The sequence below is a fragment of the Dromiciops gliroides genome, chromosome 6, assembly GCF_019393635.1.
Source record: "Dromiciops gliroides isolate mDroGli1 chromosome 6, mDroGli1.pri, whole genome shotgun sequence".
NCBI classification, from domain to species: Eukaryota; Metazoa; Chordata; class Mammalia; order Microbiotheria; family Microbiotheriidae; genus Dromiciops; species Dromiciops gliroides.
In genome coordinates, this window is record NC_057866.1 from 140,826,184 (window position 1) to 140,840,177 (window position 13,994).

The window sequence follows — 13,994 nt, forward strand, 5'->3', positions numbered from 1 at the left end:
ACCAGCAAGTCTTCGTTAAGTGCCTACTGTGTGCCAGGTACTATGTTAAGCTGTAGGTATAGAAATACACAAATACACACACACACACACACACACACACACACACACACATACACGCCAAATTTGTGACTGGCCATTGCATTGATCTTCATTCTTAAGTCTTTCAAAGAAATGATATTTTCTTTCCTGTATTGTAGTCATTGTAGAAGCAAGTCACTGTAACCATTGCTTTGGTTTTGCTCCCTTCTCTCTACATCAAGATACAGATGTTTCAGGTAGCGCTGGATCTGCTTCTTTCATCATTTCCTGTGGCACAGTAACATTTCATTCTATTTCTTAACCACAGTATGTTTAGCCATTCTCCAAGTGATGGGCACTTACTTTTGTTTCCTGTTCTTTGGTACAACAACAACAAAAAGTTCTTTTCTAAATATTTTTGTATGGATGGGCCCTTTTTCTGTCTTTGACCTCTTTGGGCTATACATATGCCAAATAGTGGTATTGCTAAGTTGTGATATTCCTTTTCACAAGAGGATAGAGAGAAGGATCTCTCCCTATCTATCCTGGCCACATTTCAATTTAGTTAATGAGTTTTAGGCTTCTTGTTCCTGTTTTCTGATTGCCTCCCTTGGATATGCCTTCCTTTTCTTAAACACTTGAGGCGTAACAGGGAGGATGTTGAGGGTGGTGGCTGTTTATGGTGCTTACTCTAAAATCCCTTCCAGATATTCCCTAAGTTAGGAGAAATGGGAAAAAGAAAGATCAACACCTGCCATTCTTTGTTTTTCTCTTTGGGGATGGTGTTGGGGAATGTAGGCATGCTATGGAATCCTGAAGGTGCCCGAAGGCAGCTGGCTGTGCCGGACATGTGCCCTGGGGGTGCAACCAAAATGTCTGCTGTGTCCGAAGAAAGGGGGAGCCATGAAGCCAACTCGGAGCGGAACCAAGTGGGTCCACGTCAGCTGTGCTCTGTGGATACCTGAGGTAGGCAGAGTCTGGGGAAATTTACTTCTCAAGAGGGTATCATAGAGAGCTGTCTCAGCTCCCAGAAGAGTTGTCCTGTTCAGAAGCCTATGTGACAGTCTAACAAATAGGTGCAGAGACATCTCATCTCATCTCATCTCATTTTCCTCCCTCTCTCCCTCCTTCCCTCCCTCCCTGCTTCCCTCCTTCCCTTCCTACCTGTAGAACTTTGTTCATCTTCTTTTACATCTTATTTTTGTCATAGTATTCAATTTCTCTGAGTAACAGCAGTCCAGTGTTGGGGGGTTTTATTTAAGGTCTAGGGGCATGTCAGAAAAGTATGCTGAAAAACGGAAATGATTTTTTAAATTCTCAGTAGCACCAGAGGCAGGTCAGTTTGGCTTATGGGGATACTGTTTGGCCCACATAGAGGACAATGACTATGCCTCACATCTGGGATTCTTAACCTGGGGTACCTGGACTTCTTTTTTTAAAAAATATATTTATAAGTCTCTTTCATTGGATTATAACTGGTTTCACCTAAGGGCAAGTATAATTGGTTTCCTTTGTGAATTTGTGTATTATATTATACATTTATAAATATGATTCTGAGAAGGGGTTCATAGGCTTCACAAACCAGATTGAGAGCTTCCATGACACAGAAGTGTTTAGAACAACCCCTGCTTCAGAGTGTTTTGTTTTCCCCACAGTAACCGGCACAATGCTTCATACTTAGAATGTTAGACAGATATTTATTGAATAAAATAATGGAAATCAATTTAATTGATGAGATAGATATTAAACTAAGCAAATACAGTTTATAGTCATATGTCTCATTCCTAGAAAAGTTTTGGAAACATTTCCTAGATAGTTGTTCAGTCTGTCACCCTTATGTGAGGCAGGGGCAGTGATCCCTATTTTATATGAGATCATAAAAGCAGCTCAACATTGTGACACTAGACATCAGGTAAATACTTGACAAATGCAGTTGGGTATTTCCAGATGTCTGGATGTCTTGCTGTCATGTTGATAAAACATTGCAGTGTTTGAATTATTCAGATTTTATGCAGGTGTTTGGTATGATGTAACTTTGGGCCAAGTGGGAGTGGAGATGCTGTGGTGGAATTGGGTACTGCTTCCTCACTGGGCATAGGTGGCAGGTGAGAGGAAGGAGGGTGTCTGTGAGATGCCAGGTTCTCTTTGCAGCCACTGTCTGACATCTGCTCGCTTCGTGGGGTGGTTCTGAGGGCCCAATGAGATCACGTACAGAGAAGCACTTTGTAACCTTTAACGCATGTGTCCTTGTGTCCACGCCCCCTTTCTCTTCCATCCTGCCCTTAGGTGAGCATTGGGAGCCCCGAGAAGATGGAGCCCATCACCAAGGTGTCTCACATCCCCAGCAGTCGATGGGCGCTGGTGTGCAGTCTCTGCAATGAGAAGATTGGGGCCTCTATACAGGTAGTTAGCTATTAGCAGATGAGTTCTTTTCCCTGTCTGCATGTGCTAGAAAATGTCATGAAGAAGGAAATGCCACTGGTGTAGAGACTGCCTGGACGTGTCACATGTATTTTTATGTGTCTGATTGGTGCTCACTTGTGTCTTTGTGACTTTAAGTGGGGCCTAGTTTATACAGACTGCCTTCATGCAGGGCTAGAATTATTATGAAGAGAAGTAGGGTACATGAGAGGTATGAGAATCGATCAGAAATTTAGAACTGGAAAGGCTATTAGAGGTCATTGAGTCCGGCCCCTTTATTTTTTAGATGAGGAAATAGGACTAGATAATGACCAAGGGAACAAAGGTGGCAAGTGGAAAGCCATTCTGGTTCCAGATCCAACACTCCTCCCACCAATGCCAATTCAAATTAGGTACAGATGAAGCTCTGGCTTACATGAAGGGAGTCCTAGGTTCTGCCCTTAGCATAGTAATTACTTAGTAAATGTCTGTTGATGACTGGAAGGGGAAAAGCAAGGTTTTTCTCTTAAATATGTATTTCCTATGGCTTCTATGTAAAAGTCTGACCCTTTGTGTAACTGGCTTACTTCTCTTACATGAAAGTTGGCTACCGTGCCTTCAAAATCAGGAGGTAGCCTCTGGTTGTATTGGCTGGTTCCGGCAACCTTCAACTATCTTTGTGAAGGGAAGGAGCCAGAGCAGTCTGCAAAGAGGATCATTTTGAACTCACTGGTGTTTGGCTTTGGAATAAAGATAGCACTGAAATTGGACTGAAATCTGTGAAACCACAGATACTATCAGGCACTCTAAGTTTCTCCAGGGATGATGATAATCTGACATGGTATGGGTAGAACCATCCAGTTTAATCCAACAAACATCTTTTTAGTGCCCAGAGTTAACAAACAGCACATAAGTCCCAGGTCTAGATCTTAGATGGCATCAGTTCTGTCATTTTAGGGGCATTTAGTATCACTGGCCCTGTCAGGGCTGGGAACTTAAGTCACTTTCTAATGTTAGATGGCAAGAGGGGACCTAAAGTTCTTTGTAGACTTTCCTGCCTCCCGGTATCTCTGAGGTAGATAAATTCCTGTTATTATCATGTTCATGTGATATAACTGTTTAAGAGCAGCCAAACTCTGCAGCCTTGAAAAAGTCATCGTGACGAGATGCCAGAGTTTGGAAACTGAAGCAGTGGGTTCAATTTGAACAAATAATTTCTAATCCTATTTAATCCCACAAGTATTTATTAAGTACCTACCACACGTAAAGCACTGTACTAGGTGGTGGGGATATAAAGACAGACTTTCTTTTTGGGCGGGGCAGTGAAGGTTAAGTGACTTGCCCAGGGTCATACAGCTAGTAAGTGTCAAGTGTCTGAGGCCAGATTTGAACTCAGGTCCTCCTGAATCCAGGGCCAGTGCTTTATCCACTGCGCCAACTAGCTACCCCCTAAAGACAAACTTTTAAGAAGGATTTGCCTTTAAGAAGTTTACATTCTGTCTTCTGTTGGTGGGTAATAGGATAATGTGATTATAGGCAGTGAATGAGCGGTCACATTGAGGGTAAATCAGCCCAGTCCATGACTATCCCTTGCACAGCAGCCACATAATCTAGTCCTGGCAGCATGGGTCTCATAGGCACGGTCCTTGGGGTGGGGTTTACCCTTTGGCTCATTCATTCCTGCCATGTAACTGCTGCTGCTGCAATCCAGGCTCTAACTCTGCTCACCTCAGAGTTGGGCTTTCTAAGGGCCCTGAAGACAGATGTGCATTTGCTTCTTTGGAAACAGCCCGGAACACGACTGCTTTTACTTTTGGTGTAGGGCAGAAAGGCCCTCATCAGCAGCCTGGGTTGCTTGAGTGCCCACTGAGTTCATGGCACAGGTCTGGGTGATACATGAGATGCTTGGACTGGTGCTGGAGCATAGTCCTGAACATCTGCCTCTCCGTGGTGCCATAAAAACTAGCAGAGCTGCAGCCGTTATTAGGAAGAAATTCTGCCATCAGTAGATATATATCTATATATCTCAGGATATCAGGATACAGAATGATCTTGTGCCTGAGGCGTGAGGGAGTGGGAATTGAGATCGCTTATCATTTCTTTTTCAGTTTGTCCCAAATCATTCTAGGAAATGAACATATTTCTACCAGTAATTATTCCTTCCAGGAAACCTGTCATGGTTAATAATCAATTATTTGGTAAAAGAATCAGCCATTCATTTAAGGTTTCTCAGTGGCTAATTTAATTGTGGGAGATAAATGATTGGTTTGAAGCTTGAGTAAATTAGGAGGATCCTAGATTTCGATCTGGAAAAGATCTTAGAAAGTAGCTTGTCTGACTCCTCATTTTACAGATCAGGAAATGGAAACTCCTTTAGATGAAAAATGATTAGGTCTTGCAGTGCTGGAGTTTGAACCCAGGTCCTTTGCAAAAAAGATAGAATCAAACTCGTCATCTTGAAAGACTGGTGGTGTAGCTGTCCACAAACAGAGCTACTGGTTTTAATGTTGCATCATAGAAGGAGAAGCAGCATAGCACAGTGGAGTTGATAGGGACTTTGCAGGACCTGGGTTCAAATCTCACCACTGATGCTTGCTGTGGGACTGCAAGCAGATTGTTGGGCCTCTGTGCCTCATGCAGTTCTTAAGAATTTAAATTGCTATCTTAGATGGTGGTGTGCCATGAACGCTGCTGAAATGAGGAGTCTTTGACACAAAAAAGAAGAAAGTACTTTTAGAGGGTGACCGCTCTTATTTCATGAAGACAAAAGTGTCATTATTTCTCTGTCACTGTAATTCCAACTTCTAACAGTGGGAAAATAAATAAGCTGTAAGAACAGTATGGACTCCTTGCCTCAAAAAACAAATGCAACTTGATTATAGATTTTTTTTGGGGGGGGGTGAGGCAATTGGGGTTAAGTGACTTGCCCAGGGTCACACACCTAGTAAGTGTCTGAGGCTGCATTTGAACTCAGGTCTTCCTGAATCCAGGGTTGGTGCTTTTTCCACTGTACCACCTAGCTGCCCCGATTATAGATTTTTAAGAAAGGTGATTCCATGTAATAAATTCGCTTTTGCTTTGTTTTGTTTTAAACAGTTTCTGTCAACAAGTCTTTTCCATTGATTGGGGCTTAATTTTTTTTCAGATGATGCAGACATAATATTGAGGATTGGTTGAAGGAAGTCAGAAGACTTAGCTTGGAGATGGGAAGGTAGTAGGGAGAGGGAGAGGAAGAGATTTGAAAGCTGGCTTCAAGTATTTGAAGGGCTGGCCTATGGAGAGCTTTTAGTCCTGCTTTGCTTGGTCCTTGAGGGAAGAACTAGGAGCAGGTGGGAGCAGGTGGAAATTTCAGAGAGGCAGATTTATCTTTAATAAAAGGAAAAACTTTGTAACAACTAGGACCATCCAGAAGTTTCATGGGGCTAACTCAGGAAGTATATTCTGTGCCCCTCTAGGTCTTGGATGCAAGACTGGGTATCCATTTGTTGGCTCATAGAGGGATTTGGTAAGGTATGGTTGGATGGGAGAGCCTCTGAGGTCCCCTTAAAAAATTACGAGATTCCATGGTGCAAGTCTTCAGGAAAGAAGCATTGAGTGTGACCTTAGACAATAATCTAGGTCTGTGTGGGAGAAGAAAAGAGACAAAGTCCAGAAGTGGCCTTTAGACATTTGCCATATTTAAAGTCATCCGCCCTGTTTATATGGTAGTTAAGTATGCATGCATGCATGTATGTGAACATCTTTGTATATGCATGTCTGTATGTGAGCATGTATTTAATTATGCATGGGAGGGGGGGGAGAAGACAGTAGTAAACAAACCAAGGAAAAGAAGGGATCTTTTCTATGGAGATCAGGAGATTTCCTTCTGAGAGCTCTTTTCTCCACCTCTCATCAAATCATTCACTAGTCCATAACTTTAACTTAGAGGAGATGGTTTTGTGATTTTTTTCCCCCTCACGATTTCTCTTCTAAATAGAGAAGATCTGATGCCTTTTTTTGGGGGGGGGGCGGTTTGTTGCTGTTGATCTCTTCTCTTTCCCTTCCTTCCTATTCCCTCCTTGGGGTTAGGGTAGGGCGGGGAGCACATTAATTTGGAGGAGTAGAGATGGATTTCCATATCCTTTCACATTAGATTGATTTTATTAAAAAAAAATTTGTCTCTGAAACATTTGCAGCTGGAAAAGCTGTGCTGTACATTTAGATGACATCTGGATGCTGAGTCAACCTGAACAGGAAAACCCCAAGGAAAACTCTTTGGTTTCTTTACAGAATCCTGTATAAATATCCTGTTGCAATTCATTTTTCTTGAAGGTTTGAGCACTTTGCTGCATAGTTTAAACCAGATATAGATAAATGCCAAATCCATTTGTTTCCACTTTTATTTTTTGTTTGGCTGAACCCTAAGTAGTCAGGGGAGGGGCACTTTTTTTTTTTTTAACTTTTTAAATGATGCTGGCTTGGCTAGGCGTGTGAATGCTTCCATTGAAGTTGATTCAGCCCCTTTCTTGGAACTGACATTATTTGTAGAGAAAGTTACAGATTTATTTTAGAACACCTGTTTCAGCTCCCTGTGAATGGGGGGTAGCCAAGGAAGGATTCCTTTACATCCTTTCTCCTGGGGAAAGGAAAGAAACATTATAGTCACCTAAGGAATCATGACTGGGTTTGAATCATTTCCTAAACATTAAAATGTTGGGGCGGGGGTGGGGGGGCAGCTAGGTGGCGCAGTGGATAAAACACCGACCCTGGATTCAGGAGTACCTGAGTTCAAATCCGGCCTCAGACACGTGACACTTACTAGCTGTGTGACCCTGGGCAAGTCACTTAACCCCCATTGCCCTGCAAAAAAAAAAAATGTTGGGGCAGGAGCCAGGAAGGGGTGGTGGGGGTGGTGCTGGAGGAAGTCCCCAATCCTAAGCACTGCGGTGTGCGATGATGCAATTCAGGATCTGTGAATGAGTTTAATTAAGGCTTTCTTCTGGCCCAGGGCCATTGGATCCGGTTCTTTTCCCCATAGCCCTGGCAAGCTCTAGGGATAACGTGGCCTCACATAATACAGTATTGCTTTTAAGGGACCAGTTACAGTCACCACAAGGAATCTCCTTCGAGGGATTTTTCTCTTTATTGAGTAGCAGGGATTTTCTCTCCATCGGGATTGGACTGGGAAGAAACTAATCATTTCTCTTCTACTAATTGTTTCTCTTCTTGATTATTGCCTATACCAAAAAGCACTCGGTTGGAGGCCTGATTAAGAAACCAAGGTGGGGGGAGGAAGAGAAGCTGGAGGAGGGTGTTCTTGTTTTTTTAGTTTCAGCAGGAAAGCTAAAGCACAGCTTGATCATGCAGAGCCAGAGGGTTGACCTCACTGTCATTGATAGCCAGTGAATTCTCAGCAATGCCACTTGGAGGAGGTGTGTTGCTTCAAAGCATCTAGTTCAGAATGCTGCTGCTAAAACAGTCTTCATGGCTAGGTCTTTCTGACGTGTTACCCTCATGCCCAAAGTCCTCCATTGGCCTCTTAGAAGCATTCTCAATGCTTTCCTCTCCTTGGTCCAGGAGTTAAGGACATTTGCCATTATGCCCCTTATCTACAGTCATCTCCTCACATTTCTTTAGAGTCTGGAATATCCAAGTTTGATTCCCTGCCTTACCAGCTGGTATGATCCTGGCCGAGTCTCATCATCTTTCTGAGAACTCAATTTTCCTTATTTGCAAAATGGCACTTACATCATAGAATTGTTTTTATCAGGTGGGACAATGTATAGAAAAAAGTGTTTTGCAGGTTTCCAAAGCTCTATATTAATATCAGTTATTTTTATTACTTGCTATAGAGACAGTCTTTCTCCCATAATCCCCTTGATCTCATTTCCTAGCTGCTGACACAACCCTTTTTCTGCTTTTTTTTCTTTTGCAAGGATGTCTTGAGTGCCACCAGCTTTAGACTCTACTAATTTACAGGAAGCCTGCCCGAATTAGGAATAGGGATGAAGCTTCTTGTTCCCTTTGGACCCCTAACAAGAACTTGTCCTTTCCCGAGGGAATATTCATTAGCATACACATATCTAAAACCAGAACAATACCACCCTGAAAAAATATACCAATGTGCTGTCTGTGGGTTAAGCTAGGTAGCCTAAATCAGGAAGACCTGAGTTCCAGTCTGGCCTCAGACCCCTATTAGCTGTGACCCTGGACAAGTCACCTAACCTCGATTTCTTCATCTGTAAGATGGGGAATAGCACCTACCTCCCAGGGTTGTTGTGAGAGTCAAATGAGATAATATTTGTAAAAGTAGTTAGCATGGTGCCTGGCACATAGTAGACACTATATAAATGTTAACTCTCGTTGTCATTATTATTATTATTATTATTAATTGGACCATCTAGATTTATGTTCATGTCAGTTTCTGGAGGTCCTGTCCTAAACATAGGACCCTGATTTAAGGAAAGCCCATATACAAAAGCATGAATATGAAGATTTTCCTAATAAATGGGCTCTTGTCTTTAAAAAGTATTTAAGTTGGGGGCAGCTAGGTGGCATAGTGGATAAAGCACCAGCCCTAGATTCAGGAGAAGCTGAGTTCAAATCAGGCCTCAGATACTTGACACTTAATAGCTATGTGACCCTGGGCAAGTCACTTAACCCTCATTCTGCCCACCCACCCCCCCCAGAAGAAAAAAAAGTATTCAAGTTAGGGTTCCTTTTACACAGCAAGCCCTCTTACTTTATTTATGGGGACATTTAGTTTCCCCAGATTTCCTTTACATCCAGCTTCCTAGGAAGATGTTGTGTAAAGTGAGGCATAGCTAATCAGGTGTTCTCTGCAGTGCCCAGCATGCTCTGGGTAGCCAGGAAGTGCTCATTCAATAATATTTTGGTTTCGCCTGCTTCCTTCCTTTCCTGCCTAGTGCTCTGTGAAGAATTGCCGAACCGCCTTCCATGTGACCTGTGCTTTTGACCGAGGCTTAGAGATGAAGACCATCTTGGCAGAGAATGATGAAGTCAAGTTCAAGTCATACTGTCCAAAGCACAGCTCCAGCAAGAAGTCAGAGGAGGAGAATCTCAGTGAGAGCGCCCCTCCAGAGAATGGGGCCCAGGCCAGCTCCCCCTTGGGTCACCTTGAGCCTTTTGACAGCCTTGAGCAGAACCAGGCCGAGGCCCATCGGGTGAGCGTCCGGAAGCAGAAGCTGCAGCAGCTGGAGGATGAATTCTATACCTTCGTCAACCTGCTGGATGTCGCCAGGGCTGTTCGGCTGCCAGAGGAGGTGGTAGACTTCCTGTACCAGTACTGGAAGTTAAAGAGGAAGGTGAACTTCAACAAGCCCCTCATCACCCCAAAGAAGGACGAAGAGGACAATCTAGCGAAACGGGAGCAGGACGTCTTGTTTAGGAGGCTACAGCTTTTCACTCACCTCCGGCAAGACTTGGAGAGGGTAATAATTGACACTGACACCTTATAATGAATGACCTAGTGAAGACGACTTGCAAAGAGTTGTCCCCTTGCAAAGAGAGCAAGCTAGTTTCATTTCTTTTCACACCTGCATCCATTTTGCAGCAGGGGGTTTTGGTTGGTTAAAACAAATTATGAGCTGGTAAACTCTGTATTTGTTTTCAAGATTGCCATAGAGGGAGAATAGTAGCCTCTGCATCTCTTGAAATCTTTCCTAAACGTTCTCCACTTAAATCTTTTTTTCTCCCTCTGCAAGATCTATTGGGGAGGAGGGGGGTGACTTTTCTTTCCTCTTTCAGAGAAATGAAACTGAGCCCCAGAGGAAAGATCCAGGGGTCTTGCTCAGAGCTTTTTTTCAAGAGTTGTTTACAGTTTAAGTTGGAGACCCAGGGTGGAGTTAACTGATTAGGAGCAAGGTTAGGAAAAAAACTAGCCACTTGTTCAGCCTAGGGGAGTATGTCTGGACACAGCCTTGGAGCTGTGAAAGGGCATGCATATGTTCTTTCCCATGTTGTGACCAACTCCACTTCTTGGCTGCTGGGGGGAGGAAGGAAGGAGGGCAGAGAGTGTAGAGAAGACATCCCTGGTAGTGAGGTGCTAAGTCACCCTTGAGTCTTTAGAGGAGAGAAGAGAATAGTAGCCCACAGGCTTGGGAGGAGTCGAGTGTCAGTGCTAAGGAACCCCCTTAATGCTTAGTGTCATTATAAACAGGATTCGCACACTGCATGCGTGGATGTTTGAATGCAACACATAGCAGCTAGCCTCTCACCCGCCATGATCTCCCCTCCTAGAGCAGAGGGCACCTTTGGGATATGCCCTTGCCTTTGCTGCCGTCAGAGTCTTAGTAATGGCCTAGCCCTCCCTCCATGCTGTGAAGAATCATGACGGTAGGCTCTCTTCTCCCCAGGCTTTCTGTCTCCCTGCTGGTTCCCTTAGGTTCTTAGAGAGGTGCTCTAATTGAGGAAACTCTCTCTGAACCCCAGTAGCAGTAAGTCCATGAATACACCAAATAGCCAGACTGAGCAGATTGCATGGTCTAAAGCAGCCTCAACTGAAAGGGACTGAGTAACCCCACATCATTAATGCTTGTCTCAGAACAGTTTATCTCTTGCTGTTCAGGAGTGACTGGGGGTACTTGGGAGAGTCAGGCACTGGAAAGGACTGTGCTTTGAGGAAAAAACAAAGATGACCAAAGAATGAGAAGGAATTGTAGAGCCAGTGAGCCCCCAGAGTGAGATTCTGGTCTCAAGATAGCTTTGACTTGTTAGGGAATCACTGTGACATCAGTGATGACCCTGCGTGGGGGTTCACCAGTGAGTCTCTGAGGATGAGAACAATTCCTGTCTGCTTGGATGCACCTGTCACTTATGGCCTCTGAGTCAGCACAGGTGACCCCTAGGCCAGTGGAGGGGAAAAGGAAGCAAGTGTTTGTACAGCATCAGAACTCACCTGTACCCCCTGGGAGCAGGTGGAGAGAAGGCCCTGGCCCTCTCGAGCAACAGGCATGCCTTTCTGGCATGTTCTCAAGAGATAAGGAAGGGATATTAGCATAAGAAATGGGAACCTGGATGGTAAGCCACCAGACCAGTACCACACATGCTGTAAATTGGGAACATGAGCCATTCACTGTGTCAGCTAGTCCTTGGGAGGAGAAGGAGGTGAGAACTCTAATGTTTGGCTTGTATTTGTCTTACAATCACCACAAAATAAAATTACAGAAAATGCTTGTGGTGTATTGACTTTTTCCTGTTCCTGAGTTATTCAGCAGGTTAACATTCATATACAATTAAATTCTAAACACCATCTTTTGGAGTCTTCATTTTTACTTGTTAAAGTGGAATGACACCAAGGATAACCAACAAATAAGGACTACAATGAGATTAGAGCTCATCTTTATTTTTTGGTGGTTTACATGTTTACTAGATTAAAGATCCTAAGAGATTTTAGGGATTTTAGGGTGACAGTTTTACATCAATCAATCAGAATGAAAGAACAGGATTTTCAAAAATCAGTACTAGGACAAATTAGAATGGAGGTTTTTCAGAATCTGAAAATCAAGCACTAACAACCAAAGTCACATATGTCCTTGGTTATTATAAATAGTAGATCTGTCTGGTTAAAGACAGGAACAAATTAGAATAATTCATAAGTCAGGAGTATTGTCAGGGTAAATCTCTTTTTTTTTTTTTAAGTTAGATGCTCTCTGTTTAATAGTGATCACAACTAAATGAAAATGTTAACATTTCCTGGGTTTATTTGAATGTCACACATAGCATTTTACAGCATATATTCCAGCTCAGACAAATACTTTGCCAATGGAGAGCTGCAACTGAAGCATAGGGTATTGATTAACATGACAAATGATTACCCTTCACAACACAAATATATAAAGAGGACCATGATTCATTTTGTGATTGTTCTTTCCTGCCTAGTTCACAGATACACATTATGTAGCAACATGGATGCCTGTTTGCTACTGCTGGGCTAGTATGTTTCATGATAGCAATGACCTATAGAATGGTCTAATTTTTTCAGGATACATAAATATTAGGCTTATACATCAAGTAGGAAGACATGTTTTATGTTTTCACACAGTAAGTGGTGAGTGAGCATCAGAATAGGTACTTTCTTTGGATCTATTAGATGCCAAAGATGCTATTTCACCTTTTGATAATTCTTATTTCCTGCCCATAGACCCATAGACCTCTTTTTCCCAGGTGTAATGTCTACAGACACAGAAAACTTGTTCGCCAAGTTTATGTTGGGACAGGTACTGTGATGCTTTCACGTCAGACTCACCCAACACTTGAACTGTTGGTTTCCAGGGTTGTCAATAGCGTGGCAAGCAGGTGCTCTTCTCCAGAGTTGTTAGTTGAGCTCCATGAGAGTCTTACCTTTATGATGGAGTGGAACAGAAGAGCATGCTCCTTTCTACAAACTGTTCTCCATTCCTGTTTATCGATGACATTCGTATATGAGGACAAAGAGAGAGATGGGAGGGGGTTGTGGGTACAGTAGAGGGAGGGAGGAAAAGATGACTAGGTCAGGGAGAGAATTAGGGGAAGTAGAGAAGAGCAAGAGATGCTTTAAGCAGGAAAGAATGCAGCCTGACATTCAGCACAGCTCGGAATAGGGTAAATGCTGACTGGCCATAACAAGTGGTCCTGTGGAAGGAAAAAAGCTAAGACTCCCTCCACAACAACATAAACAAACATGTAATTTCCTATCCTGTGCATAGATAGCACCACTCAAGGTGGGGAAAGAGAGAAAAAGTTGCTATCAGGACATGATTTCTGCCACAAGAAGTTTATAGTTTAGAAGAGGGACAGGATATGAACACAGCAGTACTACATCACACAGATAATTATGAAGCACACAATGAGAGCATTCGAGTTACAAAATGAAGTTTATGTAACATCTAAAGGGTAAAGTTATTACTGGTTGGAGAAGCTTCCTGGAGGAGGTAGTATTTGAATCGAGGTTTAAAGGATGAAGAGGAGTGAGCAGTGAGGAGAAGAGAGGAAATTCCAGATAGGACAGAGCAGATGTGAGAGTGCAACTTATGTTTGGGAATATAAAGAATGTTCTTGCTGAGTTTCTGAAGATTTTGATGGATTATGGTAGTAAAGCTTAGGGCAAATGTTAGGTTGAGACACATTAAACTCATTCAGAGGCTGGTTGTTACTCTTGAAAATTACCTAGGCCTTTCTCTTCTCCTTCTGACTACTTTTTTCAGTCTGGCTTTTCACAGGGCAAACTTGGGAAGAAAAGAGAGGGAAGATCTATAGCAACTTCCAATTTAGCAACTGTGGTCTTCTCATTTGGCGAAGGGGAGAAAAAGGTGCTGGATATTGGAAATGAACAAAAATGAAAAATTCTGGGAAAGAGAATTCTGGTCATCTGCATTCTCCAGATCTACCGTTTTCAATGATAATTTCAAGGAACAGAGGGTCTCACTCACTACACACGGGATCTAAATGTGATAACCATTACAGCGCCTCAGAAGTCAGTGAACTGGTCTCCATATCCTCTTAGGCAAAGGTGTCTTCTGATCTCATTTGCATTTAGGTTTCTCCTCAAAAGGCTGTGGCTTCTACTACTTCTTCAGCTTCATTCCCAAATTTCACAC

General features: G+C 43.0%; 1 protein-coding gene across 11 annotated transcripts in view; it reads left to right on the forward strand.

Annotated features, from left to right (window-relative positions):
* The window catches only part of JADE1 (jade family PHD finger 1), a 90,710-nt gene that overhangs the window by 64,785 nt on the left and 11,931 nt on the right, over positions 1–13,994 (forward strand). For all 11 annotated transcript variants that reach the window (XM_043970475.1, XM_043970472.1, XM_043970471.1 and 8 more), the window contains 3 exons: positions 817–984; positions 2,305–2,421; positions 9,324–9,848. In XM_043970475.1, coding sequence (XP_043826410.1) covers positions 817–984; positions 2,305–2,421; positions 9,324–9,848 — 810 coding nt within the window. The remainder of the gene's footprint in view (positions 1–816; positions 985–2,304; positions 2,422–9,323; positions 9,849–13,994) is intronic.